The sequence below is a fragment of the Molothrus ater genome, chromosome 9, assembly GCF_012460135.2.
Source record: "Molothrus ater isolate BHLD 08-10-18 breed brown headed cowbird chromosome 9, BPBGC_Mater_1.1, whole genome shotgun sequence".
Lineage (NCBI taxonomy): Eukaryota > Metazoa > Chordata > Aves > Passeriformes > Icteridae > Molothrus > Molothrus ater.
In genome coordinates this window covers 25,143,870-25,169,382 of record NC_050486.2, presented here as the reverse complement: position 1 = coordinate 25,169,382, position 25,513 = coordinate 25,143,870, and the positions used below count along the sequence as shown (strand labels likewise).

Here is a 25,513-nt window from a genome sequence, read left to right as displayed (position 1 = left end):
AACTAGTCCTGGAACGGCTTTGTCATGCTGTGTCTATAGATGCCTGTCTCTCACATGCCCCCCAAATTCAGCTCTTCTCTGCAAGGACAGTTGGGGATAGAAGAAGATCCATGGCACTGGAAGTGGCCAGAAGTAATCCATGGAGGTGGGAAGGTGTTCATGTAATTGGGAGGGAAATCCTTGCTGGTCAAAGGTCAGTGAAGAGAGAAGTGTTCTCACAAAGACTCAGCAGGACTGTAAAAGGCCTTGGCACGTGCCCTTGTCTCCCCTGCTTCAGCACCCTGTGATGAGCTTTCTCTCCTTATTTTCTGAGCTGCCCATCCAGCACTGTCCATCTGGAGTGACAGGAGCCTGCTCTGTGATTGGCAGGATTTGTCACTGTTGAGCAAGTAAAGAAATAGAAGAACAGCTGCTAATCTCAGCTCAGACAAACCCAAAAAACCTCAGCTCCTACAGGAGTGTACCTGGGAGCAAAATCTGGATCAGATGCTCTCTCTGAAGTTACATTGGAAAACTGTGCCCAGAAATTATTTCGTTTTCAGATTGTGGGAACTGTAATGAATTACGAATAACAAGCTGGTGACTCCTGTGAACAAAGAAATTCTGAAAAGTCCTGTGCTAGTTTATTGCAGCTTCCCACACAACAGGATGAATGAGTTTGCAGCAGGGAAAGTACAGGTCTGTGTTAAAGTATTCAATTTTGTGTTGAAAACACAAAGCTGGAAGGAACAATAGTATCCTGGTAACTTGTGATCCTAATCTTCCTTACAAGATTGTAAAACTGTTTACCCTGGCAGTATCAAGTTAATATAGCACATTCTTTCTGAATTTCTTGTTTTCCCTTTTATTACAACAATGTGTTTGCAAACTCTCTGATGTTATATACTGCTATTTGAAACCTTGTGATCCCATTCAGCAAGCAAAGATGCTAATTAAAAGTAGTTTTACTACTATACCTAGTTGATTTTTTTCCTTCAGTTATTCACTTTCTTTGTTTTAACAATCCTATTAACACCTGAGAATTCTGACCTAAGCACAGTCTAACTGGGACACAAGGTGAAGCCTGTGATTGTGTTTCTCTTTTCATTAGAATATTTCATTAATTGTATTTTCATCAGTTCCTCCTGGAATCTGAGTATGTCTGCAAAATGGCTTTTTCAGTAACCATGTGGATATAGAGGTGGTGACAACTCTGCTTTTCCAGAGTTTGGATATAGTTCACAGTGCAGTCTGTGCACTAAAATCTGCATTACCATGCTATGAAATTGTCCAACATTCAGATTATGGCACAAGCTGACAAATAGAAAAGCTCCAAGAGGAGGATGCTGCTGCTGCATGCTAGAAACCTCTCTCACACAGCAGCAAATCCTGACCTGAGTGTCTTGCATGCATGAACCAAATGCATCGTTGTCTTTGAATGTCTTAAGCTTTATCAGATTTTGTCATTATTTTGTGGCTGCCTGAGTTTGGCCAAACCTCTGGAAATGACAGAAGAAACTGCACAAAGATGTAAAAACCAAGCAAGCAAAAACCCCAACAACCAAAAAAACCCCAACCCACCAGCAGATGCAGAGGTCTGTGATTACCAAAATAACTGATTGAGGTGTTTTCCTCTTTTAAAAACTTGAACAGTGAAATGGGTACAAGTCCTAGACCTAGTGAGATCAGCCAGAGTTCTTTGGTCTTGCTGTGTGACAGGGATAATATCATTTTATCATCTGCAGAGTCTGAGTGCCTTGGGAATTGCAGATTTAGAGAGTCATTCAAGCTTGAAGGAGAGACTGCCTGAAGACCTGCTGATCTCTGTCACAGATGAACAGACCTGTCCCCTGCCTGAGGAAGCTGCTTGTTTTGCCTTTTTTGAAACAAGCCTTGGAACATCCTGGGATGATTGTTGTACTTAACCAAATAGAGCTCATCTTTCCAACGGTTTGTGATGAGCCAGCCTTCCCATCATCTTATTTTGCTCTTCTTTTGGCTCATTTCAGCTTGTCCCTTGTTCCTCAACCATGACATGTTACAAGGTATCTCCTTCCCTGAAGTGACAGATCCCATTCCCTCCAGAAAAGTCCCAGTATTTCTAGTTTCATCCCTCCTGTTTTCTTTCATGGGCACAGAGATTAACCTCTCTCTTTGCCAGGTGCACTTTGAATATCTGCTGTTTTTCTTCTTTCCACACTAAAATGCCACCTCTTCCCTTTCTGAAGAGCAGAGCATGGATGTGGCATGAGGTGGTTCCTGCAGCTCTCTTCAATAAGATGTTTTGAAAGAGGGGACCTGTGTGGAGGTTGGTTATGTTTACATCTCATTTCAGGAGGTAGACTGCAGCTCCCCTGCTCACTAATTAAAAGGAAGTAAACATGTTGCCTGTTCCTATCTAGTAATTTTTATATAACATTTGCTGCCTGTTGATGTAACTGCCCTAATGAATGCAGGGTGATTTTATGTATCATTAGTGATGTGGAAGGACACTATGAGATTAGAACAGAGTGTTTATTCTTTATCATCTGATACTCTATATCTGATCTGATATTGCCTGACTGTTTGACTCCAGGCAGAGTACATAACATGGATGAAACTTTGCTGTGTATTTACTTTTGCCCTACTTAATGAAGACAACTAGAATCCAGGAAATTTTTAGTCACTAAACATCAGGAAGACTGGCAGAAAGAACTGATTAAAAGTTGCAAAGACTCCTTGTTGAGGGTTAGATTTTAGGATTCCCTTCTTTCAGCTGGAGATGTTGGCAAGAAATGAGCTCTGATGTTACCACACAGTTTGCTAAAAAGGCCTGGCTGAGGTTGAGAGTTATGGGAGCTCTCAGTTTGTCCTGGTAGGACAAGGATGAAATCTTGCACCTCCCCTCCAGGCTCCATATGAAGAACTAGCAAAAGAACACATCTAAACAGTTTTGGATGTTATTGTGGCTTTCATAATTTTTCAGCTGGCTCGGAAGGAGTAAAGAAAAGCTGTGGTCAAGGGAAATTACTTCCATTGGGAAAAATAGATGGAGAAAGTAGATACTGGTGCCGTGTGAAGAGAGACTTGTTTTTTTCCTTTCAGTTCTTTGTATTAATTTTATTAGTGCTTTAAATGGGGATACATTTTGTTCTCTGCACTCTGTTCTTCTGACAGTGGTGTTTGTGATATGACCATAGCAATGAAACAGCAACTGCTCCCTGAAGGAGCAGGAATCACTCTCTTCTGCAGAACTGCAGAGACTGTCACTGCCTGGATCTGGGGATGAAGCATCAGGGTAAGCTCCAGACAGCCAACAGCAAAGCTTCCTCTGCTGCTCTGAAGCCTCCAAAATTATGTTGAGTTATAATTCTTTGATGTCAGAATAAGGCAAAATAGCAGCAGGCAGAAAGTGCATTTAATTCAATTGTAGTTTCATAATCTTTTGAAGCAGTTAATGCTGTTGCTGGAGTCATGTCCCCTTTAGTGAAAATGTCTTTTGCTCACTTATGCTTTGCTCCAAAGTTTGCTTTTGCACTTTCATTCCAGAGAAGTGATTTGAGCAAGGGTGGGACAAAAAACAAGTCCTAAGAGCCCTTTCTTTATCTCTGTCACAGTAAATAATGTGTGCTGCTCCAAACATCAACTTGTTGCACCTTCTCCAGACACATCACTCAGCTGCCCATGAAAGCAGAGCACAGTCTGTCCAGAGGTTACTGCTTGCTAGGGAGGCTGCTTTCATTTGATAAATATTTCAGTGTGTGTTCTTCCCAGTGTAACACTACTAATTCACTCCTAAGCTGGGAAGTGTTTCCAGAAGGGTGAGGTAATGGAGTGTAGATCAGCTCCCTTTGCTGAACTGAGCCAGGGGTCCAGAGAGTCTGATTTCAATTTTCTGCTGGCAGAGGGCCTGGGTGATTTAGGAAGCAGCATAATGCATGAACTTGTGCTTGTCTTGTGCCTGATGCTATGATTGCTTCAATTACAGATTGGTTGATAGACCTTTGCTTGCTTGGGGTAATGCTGTGCAGTTTCCCTGTTTTATGAAGCTATATTAATACAAAATTGCTAGAATATAATGAAGACTGATGCCCCCCTAATTTTGTTGATGTGTAAAGCATTGTACACATTTAGTATTCTGTACAAATGTGATCTCATGCTGTCTCTGTTGCTTATAGGCTTTTTATTAGCTTTAAATAAGACAGTTTGGAGTTGTCATTAAGATCTTTTTTACAGACTCCTTTCCTTGAGCTGAGGTTTGTGTTTTGAGAAATAGATCACATGGAAAAAGCTGTGTCTTGTGTTCCTCTTATCTAGACATTTAATCTCATTTGAGAGAAATCAGGACCCCTGCATATGCAGGATTCTTTGCTGGATGAGGTCACTGGATGCAGACAGGACTTTGCAATTCTCCAGGACTTATTTTATATCAGTCCCCAAATTTGGGCTGAGCTGAGTGGTCCTATTAAGTAAAAGCAGCAGGCTGTGCTTGGGAGCCTGAGCAAAGCCCCACTGGTGTGCATGGCTGGGGACAGGGGAACCTGGAGGCATGGAGTAGCATATTGCATTTTTATAATGCCAACACCACGTTTCTTCAGCTGGGAAATCTGCTGTCATTTTCCTCTGTCTTTCTGAAAGGATGAACATGAAGATGTCCTTCCATCAGGAAGGTTTGAGCCACTGGGGCCTTTGACGTGTCCACTGGCCAAAGGCAGTGTGGGGCTTAGCAAGGGCAGGGAGGAGGTGATGAACTGGTCAGTAAAAATAAACCAGTAAAACCAGCAAAACATCACATGTGTGTGTCGAGGAGTATTTGCTCATGGCTCTCTTTCCAAATGGAAAAGAGAAAGGAGCATCCCCACAAGGGTGGGTGAACTTAAAACAGTGCTCAAAAGAACCTCACACCTACAAGTGCATCAGCTGTAACCACTTCTGCCCCGAGGTGCTTCCTGGCTGCCTTGGGAGCCACCTGCAGCTGCTGCACAACAAAATTTCCCTTTTAACATCTTATCTGTGTGGTTATAATAGAAAGCATCACGGTAAATGGTAGAAGATTATTTTCTTTGTCTTGTGCTATTACTGAGCATCATCACACGTGTACTGTTGTGGCTGACAAAGCACTTCAATTCTAAGCTTCTATTTTAAGATGCTTAGGACTACTCCAAAATAGCTGTTCTTTAGCTGAAAGTCTTCCTTTATATTCTTAGCAGAGATGTGGGTTTACTTGGAGAGTTTCAAATTCCATTTGATTTTTTTTACATTTATTGTGAATTTAAACATGTCACCAATATATCAAATCTATTTATTACATTGCTTTTCAAAGTAAGTGCACATTTCTGTCAAACAAAAACACATGAGAGAGGAATCTATGTTTTTGTTAATTCTAGCGTTTAGAAAATGTATTTCAAACTCCACTGAAGTAAGATATGCACTTTTTATTTTCCTTTTTATTTACCTTCTGGTTTATGTGGTTCAGATTGCTCTTGGGTTTTGTTGTCTTTAAGCTTTCATTCTACCTTCTTGAGTGCTAGAACCTTCTTTATATTTTTGTTTAATGCTCACCTGAATACAGCAGTGGGTCTTTTTTCCTAATCTGGGATGTAATAATTGAAAAATTGCCTAATCTACTCTAAATTTCCACCAAATCATGAAAAATGATACGCTAGGATTTTAAAGACCTTAAAAGAATATTATATTTTCTTTTTATTGGCATGTTGTTGTTAATATAAATTAAGCTTGATTATTTTATTTTTGCCTTTCTACTGCCCTTCAAATTAAAGCACACATTCTTGACTCATGGTTGTAATTCAATTTGGTATTTTAATCTCAAAAATATCATGGACAGCTTCCCAGAATTTCTGAGCACTTTATCTTAGAATTGACCCTCTTGACATAATATCTCTGGGGGGTTCTTGTGAAGTATGAGGCTAGGATTTAGCCTTAATCCACTCCTAAATAAGATGAAATCTTCCCTGGATAAGAAGAACCAGCCCTTGGAGGGATGCTGCTAGCAGAGTACCAAGTTTTTTTTACAGTTCAGGCTTGCAACAGGTATTTCAGCACAAAGTCCTTGATTTCCCTAAATAATTACTGTGGTGGTGTTCACCGGCGTCCCAGGACGAGGGAAGAGATAAGAATCTTGACTCCATGATTCAGAAGGCTGATTTATTATTTTATGATATATATTATATTAAAATAAAATGATATATTGAAACTCTACTAAAAGAATAGAAGAAAGGATTTCATCAGAAGGCTAGCAAGGAAAGGAATGGAATGATAATAAAATCTTGTGACTGCTCATAGCCTTGACACAGGTGGCTGTCATTGGTCATCAAGTAAAAACAATTTCACATGCTGGGCAAACAATTCTCCAGATCACATTCCAAAGCAGCAAAACATGGAGAAGCTGAAGCTGGTGTGCGTGGCTGGGGACAGGTGAACCTGGAGGCCTTTTCTCCTGAGAAACTGAAGCTTCTCAGCTTCTCAGGATAAAAGATCCTAACAAAAGGATTTTTCATAAAATATGTCTCTGACAAATTGCTTTGTAGATGAGTTAAGGAAGGCCTCGCCCAGGGCCGGGCACACCTGCGTGTACCAGCGCGACATCCATCCCCGAGTACTGCGGTGACGTCCATCCCCAGGTACCGCCATGATGTCCATCCCCAGGTACCGCCACAGGGATGTCCATCCCTGGGTACCGCCATGATGTCCATCCCCAGGTACTGCCGTGACGTCCATCCCTGGGTACCATGGCCATGTCCATCCCTGGGTACCGTGGCAGGGATGTCCATCCGTGGGTACCGTGGCCATGTCCATCCCTGGGTACCGCTGCAGGGATGTCCATCCGTGGGTACCGCAGCGCTGTCCATGGCTGGGTGCCACGGCAAGGATGTCCATCCATGGGTACCGCAGTGCTGTCCATGCCCGGATACTATGGCAGGGATGTCCATCCCTGGGTACCGCAGCGCTGTCCATGCCCGGGTGCCACGGCGGTGTCCATCCCTGCAGCCGAGCGGCTCCGCAGAGCCCCGGCACTGCCCCTGCCGTGCTGGTTTCCATGGCACTGCATCCAGCAGGAACGGGCTCCGGGCGCTCTGCCTGGGGCTCCTTCGGCTGCTCTGCTGCGGGGATTTGCTCCGCTTGCCTGCGAGCGCTGGAGGGAAGGCAGCCCCAAGGCACCGCGGTGCTCATTGCCGTCACCGCTCCTTGTTCCTTCTGAAATCAGAGAGCCAGTGACGGATCCGGGCAGATTCGTGCGGCACATCGCTGCCTCCTCACAGGCTGTGCGCTTGTTCTTTGTTCTTTTGGCTGCCGATTGTCCCTTTGTGCCGCTGGCTTAGCGCGGAGCTGTGCCCACCCGCCGGGCCTGGGGCTGCAGCACATCAATCCCTCACCCTGCAGGACCTGTTAGGATGTCCAGCCATGCCTGGCTCCTTCTCGGGAGTGAGTGCTGCTTCCGAAGTGCTCCAGCTGTGATTAATTATAGCAGCTTCTCAACAGCAGCTAATTAATAATGCTTATGGTGGCTAACCCTGCTCAGACAGCTGTGTGCTGTACAGCTGTTCTTACAGGGACTGATCTACACAATTAAGGGATATATGTGGGAAAACTAAAAAGATCTAGCAAAACTGGCAGTATATTCCTTAATAATGCATCCACTTGTTTTGGGATCTCAGCCTCTTAGATGTTTTTGGTGTGGTTTTTTTTTTATGTCAGTGATGGTTTTATCACTTGTCCACAGTGGATGGGCTTTCAAATGTATCATATGCCTCTTGAACTTTGTTTGCTGTTTATTTGGAGCTAAAGAAATGGAATTCAAAGTAGGCAGGTGGTGTGGATGCTACAGATTTTTATCACTGCCATTTCTTTATTTTTCTATCAAGGTAGCTGAATCAGAAAGAATCAACAATATGAGACTGATCTTCATGTTAGTTCTAAGTAATGAAAAATAAGACTTTTAAACTCTATGTGATTTAAGAAATGTACACAATGAACTTAGTCTTTGTGTATATCTTGTTATGTGATTTCACTTTTGCAGCCACTGTCTTTTAAGCACTTTAACAGAAGAACTCAGCCTACAAAATGATGAGAAGAGCAGATAAGGTTCATAGGCAAGCCAGTCCTGTTCTAGTCCTCCTCGCCCTCAGGAAGGGCAGCTGATGCTAATCTTCACTAAAATCTCAAGGCACCTGGGAAAATGGAAATAACATTTTTAACATCTTAGCAGGTCATGAGCAGTAGTGTCACTCACAGCATCTTGGCCTGATTCCAGTGTGGGAATTACATTCTGCTGAGCAAATGCACCCTGTTGCATTTTCAGTGATTCACTTTTTGTCTTATGTGGTGTGGAGTTGCTGAGAAAAGTTGAATGAGCAGGGGCTTCCATACTGCCAGAAATATTTAAATGGTGGATTAGGTCAATCTACAGTAGCTTTTCCTGCTTGTCCCTAAGCTTTTTTTACAAAAGTACTTTGAAAAGTAAGTGCAGTGCCTCACCTGAAGAGATACTTAGCCACAGAGTCACAGGGAACAATTTCAAAAGCCTCTGTGTTGGGCATGACCAAGGCCTTGATGACTGGTGAGCTCTTGAAGACTCTGCATGCACTAAAAGTCTCTTTCCAAAAAATTTCCTCCTCTCCACTGTGAGCAGTTAGTGTGGGAATGTTAGAGAGAACATGGTGGTAGAACTTTCTCTACAGGGTAAATAAAATAGGAGAGGAAAAGGGAAATTCCTACAACTGATAAGTACTGAAATGATACAAGCCTGCTGGTTTTACTGCTTCTATAGAGTAGAAGTGAAGATAGCCATAATGGGGAAATGTTTGAAAAGCACTTAGCAAGGGTAGAGAATTTTATCAAAAAAGGCAGGGGTTTTGTGTTGGGTCTTATTCACATCAGAAATGTTTTCCTGCATATTGCTGAAATGAAATGTCTCTCAAGGCAGCTGAATGGGTCTGAGTAGGTTCCAGTGGCTCTTGGGCAATGGGAGCACTCAATAACAAGAGAGGAAAAAAAAAAGCCTAATATGATCTGTTGAACTGGAGCATTTTGATGAGAGCTGAGTTCTGAAGGAACCAGGTGTTATTTTGCTCCTGGCAGCAATTGAATCTTCACAGGTTTTTCATGACATCACATCTTTTCCATGTCTTAACCAGTGACTCATCCTGCTTGCCTGTTTGTTCCTATTTCTAGCTGCCAGCAGGAAATGCTAAGCTTAATGTTAACATTCTCTTATTAATGACACATTAAGTCTAGTCTGCCCAAGGTCCCTCTCTCTTGTGCTATGTGGTGGGTGGGTGGTTTTTTTCCCCTTTCCCCAGGTGACTTTTGTTTATCTGGTTCTTGGTGGCTTCCACTCCAAAGTCTACTTTTGCAAAGGAGATGTGTACCTGTGTGTAACAGCCCCCTATAGCCACAGGGGGAAAGTGGATTATCCTGTCTCCAAGGCTGACCCAGCCCCAAACAAAGTGCAAAATGCCATAGTATGTTACAATGTGACATTTAACAGCAGGGAAGAAGTCTTTCCTTCAGGAGGTTTGAAGAAGGCCCAGATCGTGGTGGGTGCTGGATATTTGGGAGGACGTAGCCTCTGTTCTGACTCTGAGCAGCCTAAGGAAGGATCATGCCACGTACATGCAGACTGGAGATGTTGCCAGTAGCTGGACAATAAGCAACTCTCATCCTTGCATGAATTCTTGCATGAATCAACTCTCATTCTTCTTTAAAAAAAAACAAAAAACCATGGAAATCACACAATAATTCTTTAAAAAATGGAAATGTTTATTTCCTTAGAGGCTATTTGTCACGTACACTGCTAGAAAAGTCATAGTGCTAAAGGGATTAAATTCAGTACAGATTAGATGTTTCTGTGACATTTTATTTGGAACAAAGAATTTGTGGCTGGAAATCTTGACTAGAAGAAGGATGGTTCGGAATCAGGGATTGTGGGTTTTCAGACCTGCAGCAAAGAGCATCTGTCATTATTTAAAAACTGAAATATGTTTTCTGTGTTAGTGCCTAGTAGTTTCTGCTGAGACAGCCAAGTAAATTTAAGAAAAGCTGATTGTACTCCTATTGTGAATGTTTGCGTGATGGATCTTGAGACTAGAGGGCATCTGCACACAATGCAAATGCATTTAGGTCTTTTTCTTCTCTGATAAATACTGAATTTTGATTGCTCATTAATGCAAAACCTTCACATTTTTGTTTCAAGCTACCCACTAATGGTCCTGTGGGTGTTTTTAATTGTTTGCATAGAGCACAGGCACACATGTAAGCTGCAGAAGAGCAGAGCTGGTAGCACCCTGGTGTAAATACATCTCCCAGAAACCCTCCTGTGCCTGCTCACAGCCAAGCTCTCTGGTTCCTCCTCAGGGACAGCCTAGCAGCTTTCTGGATGCTGGGGGCTCAGGCTATTCCACCCAGGCATTTGGCTAGACTGTTAATTAGTGCTACATCACCTTTCTGCTGATCCCTGCCTGTGCCTCATGTACTTGGCTCCTAATGAGTTTGTGGTCTACCTGGAAATCTTGGAAACAACTTGGTGGGGTGGGGAGCAATTTCTGTCAGTTGTTTTTTCCTTCATTAGATAAACAACTTGAACTTAAAAACCTGAAATGACTAATTACCTGAGGCTCGTGGTGTTTTAAACTGAGAGAAGGACAACTGCTGTAATTGCTGAAGAAAGTGAGCTCAGATCTTGCAGTTTGTTTTATTTTATTTATGCTGAGGCATCTCTGTGTGTGAAGGGGGTTGTGCACTTGAGCTCTCATGGGGTGAGTCAAGAAAATTAAGCCAGTTTATTGCTGTCTAAGAAGCTAATGTAACCTAAGGAAAAAAGTAATTTCAGGGTGATCGTACAACAATTCAGATGCAGTTGGAGAAATGCCACTATAAAGCTGTGAGGGGAGATGACATGCTCTGTACCTGTACAGTAAAACAGAGTGAGGAAACCATCAGTGACTCAGGAGGAGATGAATCACATCTCTGTATTGTAGCACATGGCTAGCAGGGAAAGGGTATGAACAATCTTTATATACCATGAGATACAGGATGCATTTCCCTCACACACTCTGTGAGAAGGCAGGCACACAAGAAGTATATTCTAGTGAATATGCAACTTACCTTTCTAATGGTTTAAGTGCACTGCCACATTGGACAGGTTATGACTGAGCAAACTCATGTTATCCCTTGGGGTTCTGTGCCTCCTGCAGCCCCATCTCTCACTAATGTATAAACTGGGGCCATCCCCACTCACAGGGGGATCACAGACAGAATTCTGAAATCAAATCAGATGTGCTAAAGTCCAGAGCTTTCAGGCAGTAGCACAATTTGGCTTTTTCAGTCCAATTCCTCACTGAGCTGAGGCACTGAGGTGGTATCAGGACAGATTTTGGGAGTCACCCTGCGTGTCCCTTGAGGCTGCTTCCCAGGATAGCCTGGATGTATGTCCCCAGAGCCGAGTCCTTGCTCTGAGCCATTGTCAAATTTCATTTCTTTCCAAATTACTCTGCATGTAACTTGACAATGTGTCTTGCAGTCACTTTCTGCCTAGTCACAGCCTCATGCCCTAAGCCAGAGTGGGCACTGCTTAAACACAGAGGAGAAAATAGGAGATGAGGTTTAGAAGGCAGATGAACCTGTGAATGCAGGTATCAAACAATAACTCTGTGAGCATGAGATGTGGAGAAACCTGACTTCCTATGGATTTGTTTGGTTTTGTTGGTTGCAGGATCTCTGAAGTTACTGATTTAGGGCCTTCTCCCAATGAGGCACAAAGAAAGCCTCTCTGTTATGAATCCTTGGAAAAGATAATCATTGCACTTCAGCTTTTTTCACAGCTAAGGTATGCTTAAGGTCTCTCTTTACCTTACCAACTACTTTTTGTGACAAATATGAAAACATTTGAACACATTTTCCTTCAGGCAAATCTGATCAAGTGTGCCTATGTGGAGACTGATGTTTTAATAAACTTCATGTCTTTAGGAAATCAGGCTAAAATAAACGATCATCTCTCTGAACAGAAGAACAATACTATTACTGCTGAGACCTTCCTTGCTTGAAGAAATATAGTTAGGATCTAGTTGTCATGGCTGGTTTAGCTGTTCAGCAGCTGAGGGGGGATGTGGTGTCAGTGAATATGAGAGTGCTCTGTGATGGATTTATCGCTGGCAGGAAAAGAAATGGTCACTCAGGCTGCAGGGTGGAGCCCACCTCATTGTGATATTCCCATCTCTGACCTGTTGCCAGGAGGGAACAGAGCAGTTCCTCAGCCAGTGTGCAATGGTTCATCGTGATCAGCCAATGCACTACCCTGTCTTGAAATAAATGCACAAGTTTAAGGGAAAAAATCACATCTTTTCCCAGACATCTGGTGGAGAAAGAGCAAGATTCCTGCTGCACAGCCTCTCCACTGGGAAATTCACAGTGTGTTACAGCTGTGGATGGTCTCACAGTGGTGCAATAGCAGAGCCTTTTAAGCAAGCTGTAGGGAGCTTATTTACAAGTGCTGTCCTGCAGAGAGGCTCTGTGATGTTCTGGTGCAGAACAACAGGCGGCCCAGACTGGCTGCTGTGTGTTCTGCAAGGGCCAACGCTGTCTCTTGCATGCAGCAAAAACAAAGCTGCATGGATGGCTATGATGATGGGCAGGATGATTTTAAAGCTGAGTTTCCTCCCCACTGTCTCCTGAGGCTGTGGTGAGGTGCTGTGTCTGATCTCTACTCCTGCAAGAGTGCTCTATGTGGATTTATTTTACTCTTCCAACTAGTTACATGGTTGTTAAGTCCTTTTGGGTCTTTTTCTTTAGAACTTTAATCCCATTTTAAACCAGTGGCAGCAATGCTTTCTTCAGTGTGGGTTTTGGGGGACTGAAGGATGGTTCATTTTAGAACTAACCCATCACAGTAACTATAAGCTGACACCTCATACTGAGCACACAATTTGAAGGCAAAGCCTTTTGGCTCCCTGCAGATGTTTCACAGAGCTGCCATTTGCCCAAAGAAGGATGAAATGTGTTCAAAAGATAGACACCTTCAGAGTGAGAGAGACAATCAGCACATGACTTCTCTCCTCGGTTCAGAAGGCAGGTCTGGAGGGAATGGATTGGGCTGTAGGACTGCAGTTCTGGTGTAGAAATATTCCTCAGTTTAAAAATAAGCTTGCAAAATGTAAAGGAAAAGCGCTCCTGGCATCCAACAGATGGTAGTTGACATGTTTTCTAGTTGTCACAAGTCTTTCAAAATTCTTCTGTTGCATATGCCAGAGTTCACCTTTGTGCTGCCCAGCTGAACACAGAAATGACAACTGCAGGTGGAGGAACTCTGCAGGAACTCTGTGGGTAAACAGAATTAAGATGAACCAACAGAACAGGATTAATAGATCTCATATTAGTATGTGCACCTCAGACTCTGTGATTAGGATATTCCACATTAATTTCACTTTCTATAGTAATGTTGATTGCATAAAATCTTTAATTTTTGTGTCTAACCTGAGGCAAGAAAGGGAGTCACCCCCAGCATCTACCTCAAGGACATTTCCCTGACCGTGACACTGAATTGCAACATGTGAATGTTTTCTGCCTGGAACAGTCCTGGACTGGTTATTTTGCCTCTGCTTTGAAGTGTCAGTTTTCAGTGAACTCTGCTAACATTTTATTATTGCATTGCAGCTGAGGCAGAGAAGAGCAATTAAAGGGTTGACATCTTTGGTATTTTTTTAATAGTACATGTGTCAAAATGCATTTAACAAATCATGGTTGATGCAAAAGACTAATTAATGCTAAAATGTAAGTAGAGTTCATTTCAGCTGGGAGAAACTGAGAATTTTCAAATGTATAATAAGAAAGAGTGGTTGTCTTATTTTAGATATAGGACCTAATTACAGTTTTTGCTTCTGAGAACTGAAGTCTTAAAGCCTAAATGTTCTTTTCTTTCTTGCAGGATACAGCTGGACAAGAAAGGTACAGGACCATCACCACAGCCTACTACCGAGGGGCCATGGGCTTTGTCCTCATGTATGATATCACCAGTGAGGACTCCTTCAATGCTGTGCAGGACTGGTAGGAAAAACTGAAATACTGTTGGTAATGTTGGGTTTGTTTGGGTTTTGGCCACTTCTCTCTCCACAATTGTTTGTTGAGAACATGAGACATCCCACCCTCTATCACCTCCATGTTCTTTCCTCTTCACCTCAATAATTTGATTTATAAACATTCCTTAGAAAATGTTCTACAGTTTCATTTTAATGAAAAAGTTGTAATTCAAATATTGTAGCATACTATAGTATTTGTTACTTTTAAAAGTTTCAATTTATTGTGAAGAAATTAATCCTTTAATGCTTTTTTTTTGGGTTTATAAGATTTCTGGCTATGCTGCTAAAAATAGAGATTACCTGTGGTTGTTCAATTCACATCTCAGGAGTTGGGGAAAGGCTGTGTTTCTCCTCAGTAGTGCCCTGTGACTCCACTGAAATGTCTTGCAGTCATTTCTGCTGGTTTCCTGGTGCTCATTACTGCAGATAGGAGTGGTCACAGTGCAGAGAAGGGCAGTGCAGTGGTTAATGTGATCTCCTGAGGCAGATTGATTTGCAGTGATCTCAGTGACCCTCTGGAGCATGTGACATCCTGGCTGTGGCACTGGCTGCTAGCATCTGGCTCAGCCTGGCTTTCTGAACACCTATTCTGGATCCCCTAAGCCAGGCTGTAACTCAAAAGCTGGTTTGCTGTTTCAAGTGATTTGTCTGTCCTCTAAAGCTGCTCAGTTTTTGTTCTCTCATGAAGGTCACATGCAAGATGCAGTCTCCACTTTCACCCCGCCTCCCCAGTACCACAACACCCAATGATCTGCAGCCCCATCCTGAGCAGTCCTTCAGCAGCTCGTGGTTGAGGAATACATTATTTTTTTGTTAGAAATACAAACCCAAAGGTTTTGCCAAAACCAGTTTCATCCATCAAGTTTTGCTCAGATGAGGCTTTTTCTGCAAGTGTCTGCACAGGGATGTTTTCCATAGGAGTGCAGGCATGTGAGCTGGGGCAATATCTTTCACTAAACAATAAATATTTCCAGCTTGTTTCTCTGATGAAACAAGATCCCTATGACCACACAGTTCATCTACCTGTCTGTCTGTTGGTTCTGCTCTAGTAAGTTTTACTTACCAGTCTTAAGTTAGCCAAAATTTACCAAATCTCCATTTCTTGAGCTGCTACTATTTTAAAGTTTGCACAGGTGGAGTTTAACCTGAAGCTTTATATTGGAAGTAGTCTAAGGTCTGTTCCAAAGGCACTGGTGTGAGAATAAGAATTGGGAAAGGTCAGCTCTGTCTTTTTGACTTCATGTCTTCCTGTGCCACAGGAGCTGCAGGAAAATCTTTGCTGAGAGCGCTTTGTCAGCCAAAGGACAGAGGTGAACCATCAGGGTGTTTTTCCTCTGTGTGTCAGGAATCTTTCCAACCAGCTTTAAGGTTCTGATCCCAAATGAGGTAGTGGGATGGATAAAAAGCACCATTTCCTTCCTTCCTGAAGCTTGTCCAGTGGAGAGATGAAGACTGCAGCCAAGACAGCATCTCTGGGCCAGCAGAGTCCTCTAGTGGCTATTGCAGCCAGGAGATGGTTCTCCTCCAGTCTGCAAAATTGCTTCCAAAACTTCCAGAGGCACAAGAAATGGAGAAAAAGGCTTTTGGCTGGTGCTGGTGCTGCTCTACTGGCCATTTTCAAGCATAGCAAGTAGGATTTTTTTCCCCCACCATTCTGCATGATACAGTTATGATTAAAAGAACTTATTCCACTGGATAAGATCTTCAGTCAGGAGCTGTACTCTGCATAGAAAATTAAGGTGTCTACTACTTGAGCTCCTTTATCTCCATCTCTGGATCATTGGCACATGACTGTTTTAGCAGCTGCCTGATTGGGCCTCTCCTATCCACAAGGGAAATGAGAATATTCCTCCCAGTCTGCCAAATGATTTCTTCCCTGGGAGACCTTTTACTACCCTCACTCTTTCCATGGGGGGATGTCCTGAAGAGGATCCTGGTTTGCTTTGTGTCACTCACACCTCTCCTAAACCAAGTAAAGGCACTTTCTCTCCTGAGTGAGAGCATCATGGCTGTATATCAGTATTTAGACAAACTCTCCAAGTAGAATATGAATGCAAAGCAGAATCTTCATTTCATTCACATGAATCACCCCAATTAATGATAATGATCTTAAAACCACTGAGAAAGAGACACTATTTAAATGCATTTGGGAATAGCTGGGACATGACTCTTTCTCTTGTTCACTGGAAAATGTACAACACATTGTATGAGAAACCTTAAAATATTAAGCCTTACTGCAGTGTGGCAAGAGTTCAGGTTATTTTACAAGAAAAATATAAGTAAGCAAACACAAAGATTGGTTATAATTGATATTTGAAAAGAAGTAATTATTTCCTTTGAATATGTCTTTCCTGTAGGGTGGGTGAAAGGGTTAAATGAGCTTTCATAGCTGTCAGCTCAGTTTCTAGAATTTTTTTAGTAGACTCCTTTGGTAGCTATTATTTGATGTTGGGTTGATAGTTTTGTGTGTGGATAAATCACTTGTTTATACCTTGTTTGAAACTGCAGTGGAACTAAAATATACTCAGTACTTGAAACTGTAAAGTAAATACAAAATATTATGGAAGCTGTGCTTTGGACAATCTAGACAATTTCATAGAAGGGAAATAAAAATTGGTAAAATTTAACTTAGATACAAGGGACATCTGGATTCACAAATCAGCATTATTTATCTTTAACCCAAACTGAGTTGTTGATACCTCCATGTAACTGTGAACCTGAGATTATTTTTCTTCTAAGAATGAAACACAATGTTTGTGCTTTATTGTTAATTTGGGGAATTCAGCACAAACAAGGCACAGCATTTTATTATGTCACAGAAATGTGTTTCTCCCACTGTGTATATTAGGCTGCCCTGATGGTTGTTGAAACAGCTCCATCACACAAGCCTTGTTATTACTCCTTTATCTTTCCAAAAGCATCTGGAAATTTTCTGCCTTTCATTTTGTATGGACATCAGGGTTCCTTTATTTGTTCTTCATAACTTTTTTGGTTGTTTTTTATTCCTTAGAAGAATAAATTGGTGTTCTGTAAGAGGTTTTCCACTAGTTTGTACAAAGCTAGGAGAAGAATGCAGTTCTCTGGGAGATCCTTCATGCTGTTTGCTTCTTTTTCATTTTCTAAGTAATTCTGTGTAAATAGTTAAGATTTGGCAGGGTGTCCCCACAGGATGCCAGGGGCTGAAATGAATCCAGAGGCTGAACTGTGAGTCAGAAGAGAAGCCTGCTTGTAGTTGTTTGAAGTTGAACTTGGGGAGACTTTATTTCTCTCTATTGCTTATGGAGGGGAGATTTCATCTCCCTGGGTTTCTGGCTGATTTCTGCAGTCGCCCCCTTCTCTGATGAGCCTTGAGAAACCCCAGAGTACCACAAAAACTCATCACAGATCCATATTAGCTCTCACAGGACTTGTCTACATGGAGACACTCAAAAGGGTGAGACTGGAGGAGCTAAAATTGGGATTGGAGTGAGATCCTCTCCAGGAAGACACTAGGGAGAGTAAGAAGCTTCATTGCACACAGTCTTTGTTTATTTTTGCATGTTGCACTGTGGGGCTGGGCTTGGGTGAGGTTCCTGCTCTCCAGGGCACTCCAAGGCAGCCTCTTCAAGGCAAGTTGCACAATGAAATGCCCCCTTTTTCCCAGGTATCTGTGGAGTAACATAGCTGGCTGCTTTCCACGGAAAAAAGCAAGTAAGCAACTCAGACTAATTAAAAATTGTAATTAGTAGATCAGAGCTGGAGGCTGCTGCTCATTCAGAAGAGAAGGAATCAAGTGCTTTATTGTTAAGGGAGTTCAAGGAAACTTACACAGAAGTAAAATTTGAGTGGACTCCAGGCTCTCCTGGGAAATGGCAGATTTGCCTGAAACTGCAGTGTCCTGCCTGGAGTGCTGGTGGGGCAAAGAGTGGGAAGGTGAGTTAGGGAGTGGAAGAGGATGGAGGAGAGGAATGTATGGCTTCTGGCATAGCCTTGGGGAGGAGGGAGCCTTCAAAGACAGAGCTGACTTGGTGAAGATAAAATAGGTTGTGTGGGTCTGAAAAGTTGGATGAAAGTGAATGCTACTGAGGTAATAATGTTCTGCTGTTGGCTCTGGAACACCTCTGGGACACCAAAGATGGTGGGAGAGGACTGGCCCCTCAGGATGCACAAAAAGAATATTCTCTTTTGTCATGGAAAAACTCCAAAAAGGCCAAATGTAAGGTCAGTGATCCTGGGATCCACTGTGAGCTGCACTCCAGTTTCAGCACATGAACCACAGGAAGCTTTAGAGGCTCCAAGGTCACCCGAGTGCTCCTGGCCAAGCTCCCCTGCACTGCCCCCCTGTGCCACTGAAGTTAGTGTTGGTCTCTCATTGAAGTGCTCTTCCCACCTAGCCTGAGGTGTCCTTTAGTCCTGCTGGGTTCTGTTAGTTCACAGAGCCTTGCTTTGATCTTGTGTCTTCCCAATTTGGTAAATTTCTCTTTCTCCTTTGCAGTTGTTTCTATGTAATTTTCAGTCTCCATGAAGTTTTCCTGTTTGAGCAAAGACACCTTGATACTTCCAGCTGTTCTTATGGTGTTTCTAAAAATCTACAGCAAAATGTGCTGCAGAAAATGAGAGAATTATTGTTGTCCTGTCTTATATATATGGAGTTGTAAATCCAGCATGAAGTGTGCATCTGGTGCATGCCTTTCTTTATGGGACAATATCCTTAAGAGCTGTAATTGATTGTTGTTCTCATCTGACAGATGAGACCCAAAGGAGAAGAAGCTTTACAAAATGCCTTTTTTGTCCCTAATCTTCAAAAATCACTTGATTCAGTTTTTTATCTGGATCTTGTGATCTTTAAAACCCTTGCAAAGTCTTAACAAGAGCCTTTATTGTCACACAAAGTTAAGGAGTGCTAAAACAGAGCAGTGCTGTGAATTACACAGGCTGCATCCTTGCTTTGTGTGTAAGCCTTACACAGAAGTAAGGGCTCGTTTGCCCTTGAATCAACACAGCCTGGGGATGTTGATGGTGTCATTAGTGGTACTTGTTTTCATATTTAATATAGGATTGTATTTTGGCACAGCAGATGGATTGTAACAGTCTCTCTTGACCTCTTGTAGGGCCACACAAATCAAGACTTACTCCTGGGACAATGCACAAGTGATCCTGGTTGGAAACAAATGTGACATGGAGGATGACAGGATTGTTCCTGTGGAGAAGGGGAAACATCTGGCAGATCAGCTGGGTACATGCAAAGCTTTTCTTTCCACCTTTCTTCCTCTGCTTCTTTATACTCTGCTCCTTTCAGTTTGTACAGCAGTAGCACTTCAATAATGGTCCCACAACTAAGAAGTGTAATATATTCTAGGTTCATATTTCACTTGTTTTTGGCTCAGTAGGCCAAGAATACCTGGTAGAATACTTGTAGTGTTGCTGTGTTTATAAAGGTGGTGTCTAGAGGTGCAAGGAAGATAAAGTTTATATGAATAAAAGAGCTTTTATTAGCTTAGCAGAATGAAACGAGAAAAAGTTTTCATAAACATAATTCTGTCTCCAGGTCTCTAAGTACCATGTGCTCATTATAAATCAAGGCAAACATTGATTTTTGTTGAAGCATTTTTTTAACTAAACAATGAAAAAGAAAGAAGTTTATACATCAGAACTGAAGAATTGAGTAAAACATATTTTAAAAATGTACTAGGCTTCTCTATCCAGGTAAGAAAATGACATTATGTTATTGATGTGGAATAGAAAAAGCAAAACAGTTCCATTGAGAGGAAGCTGGGATTGCAATGAAAATTTTATAATGAAGAGCCAAGTAAACTCATACTAGTTTATAAGTTATTTATCACTTTTCATTATCTATTATAGCCTATAAGATATTTTTAGTATGAAATCAGGGCTCTGTGTTAAAATTTACCTATACTGTTGTTTTCTGTTAAAGAATTCAAAGTAACAAGTAAATCCTGATAAAATTTCATTCAGGTAACAGTGGAGACCCTTACAGTGGGCATAAATGTTTAGCTTGTAAGAGTAGAGAATCTTACCAAAAGACCCAAAAGAATAATCATCATCCTCAATTTATAAAATCCTGTGTTGTCTTCAGTTTTTAAGCAGTAATCGGAGGGTGCATAATAAACTGTTAAACTGGGGGTGCTGGAGTTCCAGGACACACTGCATACATTGGTGTAGCTTAAAGTGTGGCCTTGAAAATGTAAATTCTACATATGGCACATACAAAGGGGTCCCATTCATGGCTGGAGCCTTGAGGCACTGCCATCCTAAACAAATAACAAGCAAATATCAAATTAGACCATTGTTGTTATTATTGTAAGAGTAAATATTTACATGTAGGATTGGCAAAGCAAAGATACGGTTAGTTTGCAAAATCAGTTATGGGCTCTTTTTTACCCATCAGAATTTAATTTGTTTTTGAAAATATGAATGTGAATAAACTTGGTTCCTGGCTGGCAGACTCTCAGGAAGGTTGTGGATGCATGTGTGTCCACCCATCTCACAGCAATAATTACACTGCTAGTAATTGAAATTTTGTCCAGACCAATGTAGCAGCAAATGGAGAGTTTTATTTGAACTCCCAACCCAATTTGGACTTGCAATGTTTTTTTCTCCTCCCAAAATTCATCTCCTTGTATCAATACAAACTTGGCATCTAGAATCTGAATCCTTTACGTGTGGGACACTTCAAAACACACACACACACAGGGTTACCATAGCAACTGATTCCATCAATAGGAAACTGTTTTGCAGAAGAATCCCCAGTGCTGCCCTGACCTGGTGCTTGTCCAGCTCACCCTGGAGGAACCAGCCCAGTGCAGAGCAGCCCAACAGCCTTTGGGAAGTGCTGTCCCAGCTCTGCTCTTCTGTAACCTCCCAACTTCCAAAAGACTCTTTTTAAAAGAGCTGGAACATAGATCTGATTTGCTCAGATCAGTTTTTCCTTATAGTAACCGTGCTAATGTGTACAGCATTATATGAAATTATTTTGTGAGTTACGTGGGAGGAATCTAATTGGCAATTGACTGCTTAAAGTGCTAATATTCATCATAATGATTCACATAAAGGTTATCCCTCAGCATATTTATCTAAATTTGCATAGTGACATTAACATCATTGAAATAATTCCCTAATCAGATTAAGAAATTGTTGTTAGCCTGAATGTGAACTGAACCAAAACAGATTGGTTTAGCAGAACCTAAGCCAATGTTGGACTAACAGATACCTAAGTGCAGTTCTCCGATTTCCTGTGCTTTTTATATACATTTTTATTCATCATCAAAACAGCAAGTGGAGCAGACAGAGCCCTCATCTGATGCAGGGCAGCTCCCCCTGTTTGCTAACAGGGCAAACATCACCATCACTTCACCCCTTGTCCCATGAATCTTAAAAAGGCTCCAAATGGGGTGGACACCTACTTATCCCCCACATGGAGGTGACTAAGCCTGCCAGCAGTGGCACACTAATCAGTTAAGACCAATTTTCTCTTTCTTTGTGGCAGAATCAAAGGGAAATGATGCAATGCTGAGTATCCCCAGAATGAAGCACGACAGAATGGAGCTTATTGCAAAATAAACTCTCCGTGGGGCCTCAGCTCTTGCTGCTGGCAATTTAATAACCTGACAGGAGAGAAGCAACAGCTTGGTTGGCCCTCGAGGCCCCTGGGGTGAGGGAGATAAGGAAAAGCTTCCCAGTTCAGGGCATTCCTGCTGCTGAGGCAGGGCCTGGGCTGTCTGTCACAGGCTGCTTCTCCCCCAGCCCCTGGTGGCAGCAGGAGGAGCTGGTGCCATCCCCTCCTTGCTGTGACTCCAGCCTTGCTGCTCTGGTTTGTTTTAATCAGAAAAGCTCAGTGTTTAAAGGGTCAAGGAGCATTTTGACAGCAATTGGTGAGCAGAAGGAAAGCAACCCCCCATTTTCTCTCTCTCTCTGACCTCTGCTCTTGCCAGAGGGCAGAAGGGCTTGGGGGAGCCTGGCCCTTGGCAGGGCTGAGGAGCCCAGGGAGGTTCCCCACACCTTGCTGCTGTCCCCACACCTTGCTGGTCACCAGCTGCAGCCCAGGGGACCAGCACTGATGAAAGGGGCAGAACTGACTCCCTTACCCAGAGTTTACCCCTACCTGCAGATGTGCTGACCAGGGTAATGGGAAGGACCCATGTATCCTTTTTTCACTCTTAAAGAAGCTTGATAACTTTTAAAAGCATTTCTGCTCACAGTTCTGAGATTGTGGGAATCAACTGACTTTCAGGATTATCTGATGTCTTATTTTCTTCAGGTAAATCCTGAAAAAAACCCGATATTTTAAAACCCATCATGACCATCTGTCTCTATTGATAATTTTGTTCCCTTTTTTCCCAGGTTTTGACTATTTTGAGGCAAGTGCCAAAGAAAACATCAACGTGAGGCAGGTGTTTGAGCGTCTGGTGGATATAATCTGTGAGAAGATGTCAGAGAGCATAGAATCAGACAATTCCAGGGGCACTTCTGGAAGGAGCATGAGGCTCACAGACAACCCCTCCCCTTCACAGCAGAACTGCTCGTGCTAGTGACCTTTCACACTGAGAAATGTCCTCGTCCCCTGATTAAATTTTATCTTTTCATTTGTGGTGGTGCATTATCATGTAGTCCAGAGGCAGAAGTGTCTGTTGTAGGAAACTGGTATGTTTGTTTAATGTGCTGGAGTGTTGATATTATATATTTCCTCATTCAATAATTTAATAATCTGAAAAAATATTGTAAGTGCACCTTGTGTGAATGTGAGTTACACTGAAGAATAATAATTGTGTAGTGATGCAAATGTTATTTCTACAGAGAATGTTGCATTTTTAAATTCTAAATTCCTCTATTGCAGAAAGAGTGTTTTTGTCAAGAACAGCAGAAAGCACAAAAACCAATTAGAGGGAATCAGGTCTAAGAGCAGAAAGGGGGAAATCTCTTATAAAGCAAGAATATGCTATTTTAAAACATAAACAAACAACAAATAAATCTCCAGATATTTTGAGAATTGTTGCTGTCCTCCAGACATGGACCTCAGTTTTTCTGCAGGATGGAGCAGAAAGCAGAGCATTTCTGTCTGACAGTGTGAGGTCTCCCAGAGTGAAGAGGAAGGGGCTGGATTTTGTGTCAAGCCTCTAAACAGATGAAGAACACAGGCAGGAATCAGAGCTGCCAGGCTGGGGAGGAGGAGGAGGAGGAGGCCTTGCAGCCATCCCTGTACTGCCTTCCCTGTGCTTTGGCTGCTGCTGAGTGAAGGAGTAAGAGCCCTTCCAGGGGCTGCCCTTGCCTCCAAACTTCTCAGCACAGCTTGCAGAGTGCTGGGGGTGTTGCTGTGTTCAGCACATTCCTGTCCCCAGTCTCCTCTCCCCAGAATCTCTCTGTCCTGCAGCCTTTCCCCTGTATCCTGTAGTTTACCTCTCCAGTCTGGATCTTCTCTCATCAGCTGCTTGCAGGATGAAGGAAAAGGGGAGTTGGCTGCTGAACGCTTGGTTGGAGGCAAAAACATAGAAGATATGGAACAGCACTGTCTCAGAGAGATAAAAATATCACAAACCAAAATGTGAGTGTTGGCAGGTATTTGTGCCAATATTATTAGATTATCTTTCTGCATTTTGTTGTTGATTTATTTTTTTAATCTTGTTCTAGATGGGTGTGTGGGGGGCTAGATTTTCTGGGTTCAGATTCAAGCACAAAGTATAATTTAAGAAAAGTAAGAGTGACTAATAAAACACAACTGCAAATGAAACGTGGCAAAGACATCCTGTTATTCTGTCAACTTTTTTGTGGCTTTGAAGGGAGGCAACATTTTTAAACTGAGTGGATATGGAGAGAAGTTGGTTGTCTTAAGAGGGAAAATTCTGGAAAGTTTTTACCTTTGGTCTGTGATCTCCTCTGACTGAGGAGACTTCCTGATGCCAGGAACAGGAGAGGAGTGCCTGCCCACTGCCCTGTAACGTGTTGGATCATGACACCACTGAGTGCTTTTGTAATTTCCTTCTGCTGTGTCTCAAAGTGTAATAGCTCTAAGAAGAAAAGCACAAATTTCTGGACAAAAGTGCAACTTTTTTGGAGTGGTTTGAGCTCATTGTGCTAAAGGCTTGATCCCTCTGTCGCTTTTGGGAATCTCTACTGTGACGTGTTGGGGGTGTGTGTGATCTCGTGCTGAGAGTGTGATTTGTGCAGTGCTGGGACTGTGCTTGTTGTATCTAAACTCCTGAAACAGCAAAATAAAGAGAAATGTACTCACTGGGTGTGGCCAGAGAGCTTGTGTCAGCTGCATTTCTTGTGTTAGGAATCCTCCACGTGTGTGGAGAAATCTTTTTAATGCTTTAAAAATCCATCAAACTACATTGATCTTTCTTTAACAGGTGATGGTCTTCGAACCCAGCAATCTGGAATCACTATGTAGCTTCAGAACAGTGAGGAGAAGGATTATTTGGCCAATAAACACATAGTGTTGTGTTCTAATTGTAGAAGAAGCAGGTTTTAGGGCAACTTCTATAACTAGCAATAAAATTTAAAAAAAATTCACACCAGATTTTGAGCTGTGCAGACAAACTTAGTACTTCAGTGCAAATAATGATTTGTCAGCTCAGCAGCTCCCTGATAAAAGACAATGGATTCAGCAGAAATGGAATTTCAATTATTTTCTTTCACTTACTCTTTTTCCTGTAGCAAAAAAGACCTTGCCCTTTCCTACCCAATATATAATTGTGTTGTTCTGGTCAAGTCAGATCGGCTTCTTTAAAGAATACAGTTGCATTCCAGGCCCTTCAAACTAGGATGGGCAGAATTGTTTTTCACAGGACAAACGAGCAAGTAGCTACATGGCAATCTGAAGAAAAGAGTTGGGAATTCTACCTTGCCTGATATTGCATACATGGAGAAGCCTAATACTTTTTGCAGAAATCCTGCAGAATTTATTTCAAATAACTAATCAAACCATCACAGGTGACTGATAAACAATATGTATATTAATTCAGAGATGTATCTCATAATCTTCTGTTTGCTGTGAAGGAATACAGGGAAAGCCTTTTGCCTTAAATGGCCTGCAGCTGGTTTCAGTACCAGCAGTGAGTCAGGAGTAATTGTTACTTGCATTAACTTGTAAGGGGAATGGCAGAATGTGAGACACTGGTTTGTCAGGGCACGGGAAATAACCCTGCTTGCACTGAAGGCAAACTCGAAATTCGTGATGTGGGCTTGAAGAGAGCCTTGTGTTTGTCTGGCAGGATACTTGTGTTAATAAAGCAGCCTGGTTACAAGGTAAAAGAGGGGCACTAGGGTGTGAAAATGAAGAGGCGACAGCTCCTCACGAGCGGCTCTCTGTGGTTGTACATAACAGAGCGTGCTGTGCTCGGTAAAAGCCATGGAGAAACCCTGGGATTGGAGAAGGTCTTGGCTTCCATCTGGTGGAGAACGAAAGCGCTGGAGCGTCAGGAGGGCGCCCAGGCCGAGTTACCCCGACCGAGTTACCCGGGCTGAAC

The 25,513-nt window shown here is 42.4% G+C and overlaps 1 protein-coding gene across 2 annotated transcripts in view; it reads left to right on the top strand.

The window, feature by feature from the left end:
* The window catches only part of RAB3B (RAB3B, member RAS oncogene family), a 51,611-nt gene extending 27,324 nt beyond the window's left edge, over positions 1-24,287 (top strand). For both annotated transcript variants that reach the window (XM_036388095.2, XM_036388096.2), the window contains 3 exons: positions 13,898-14,016; positions 19,139-19,263; positions 22,389-24,287. In XM_036388095.2, coding sequence (XP_036243988.1) covers positions 13,898-14,016; positions 19,139-19,263; positions 22,389-22,576 — 432 coding nt within the window. In that variant the 3' untranslated portion in view covers positions 22,577-24,287. The remainder of the gene's footprint in view (positions 1-13,897; positions 14,017-19,138; positions 19,264-22,388) is intronic.
* Positions 24,288-25,513: the final 1,226 nt, after the last annotated feature.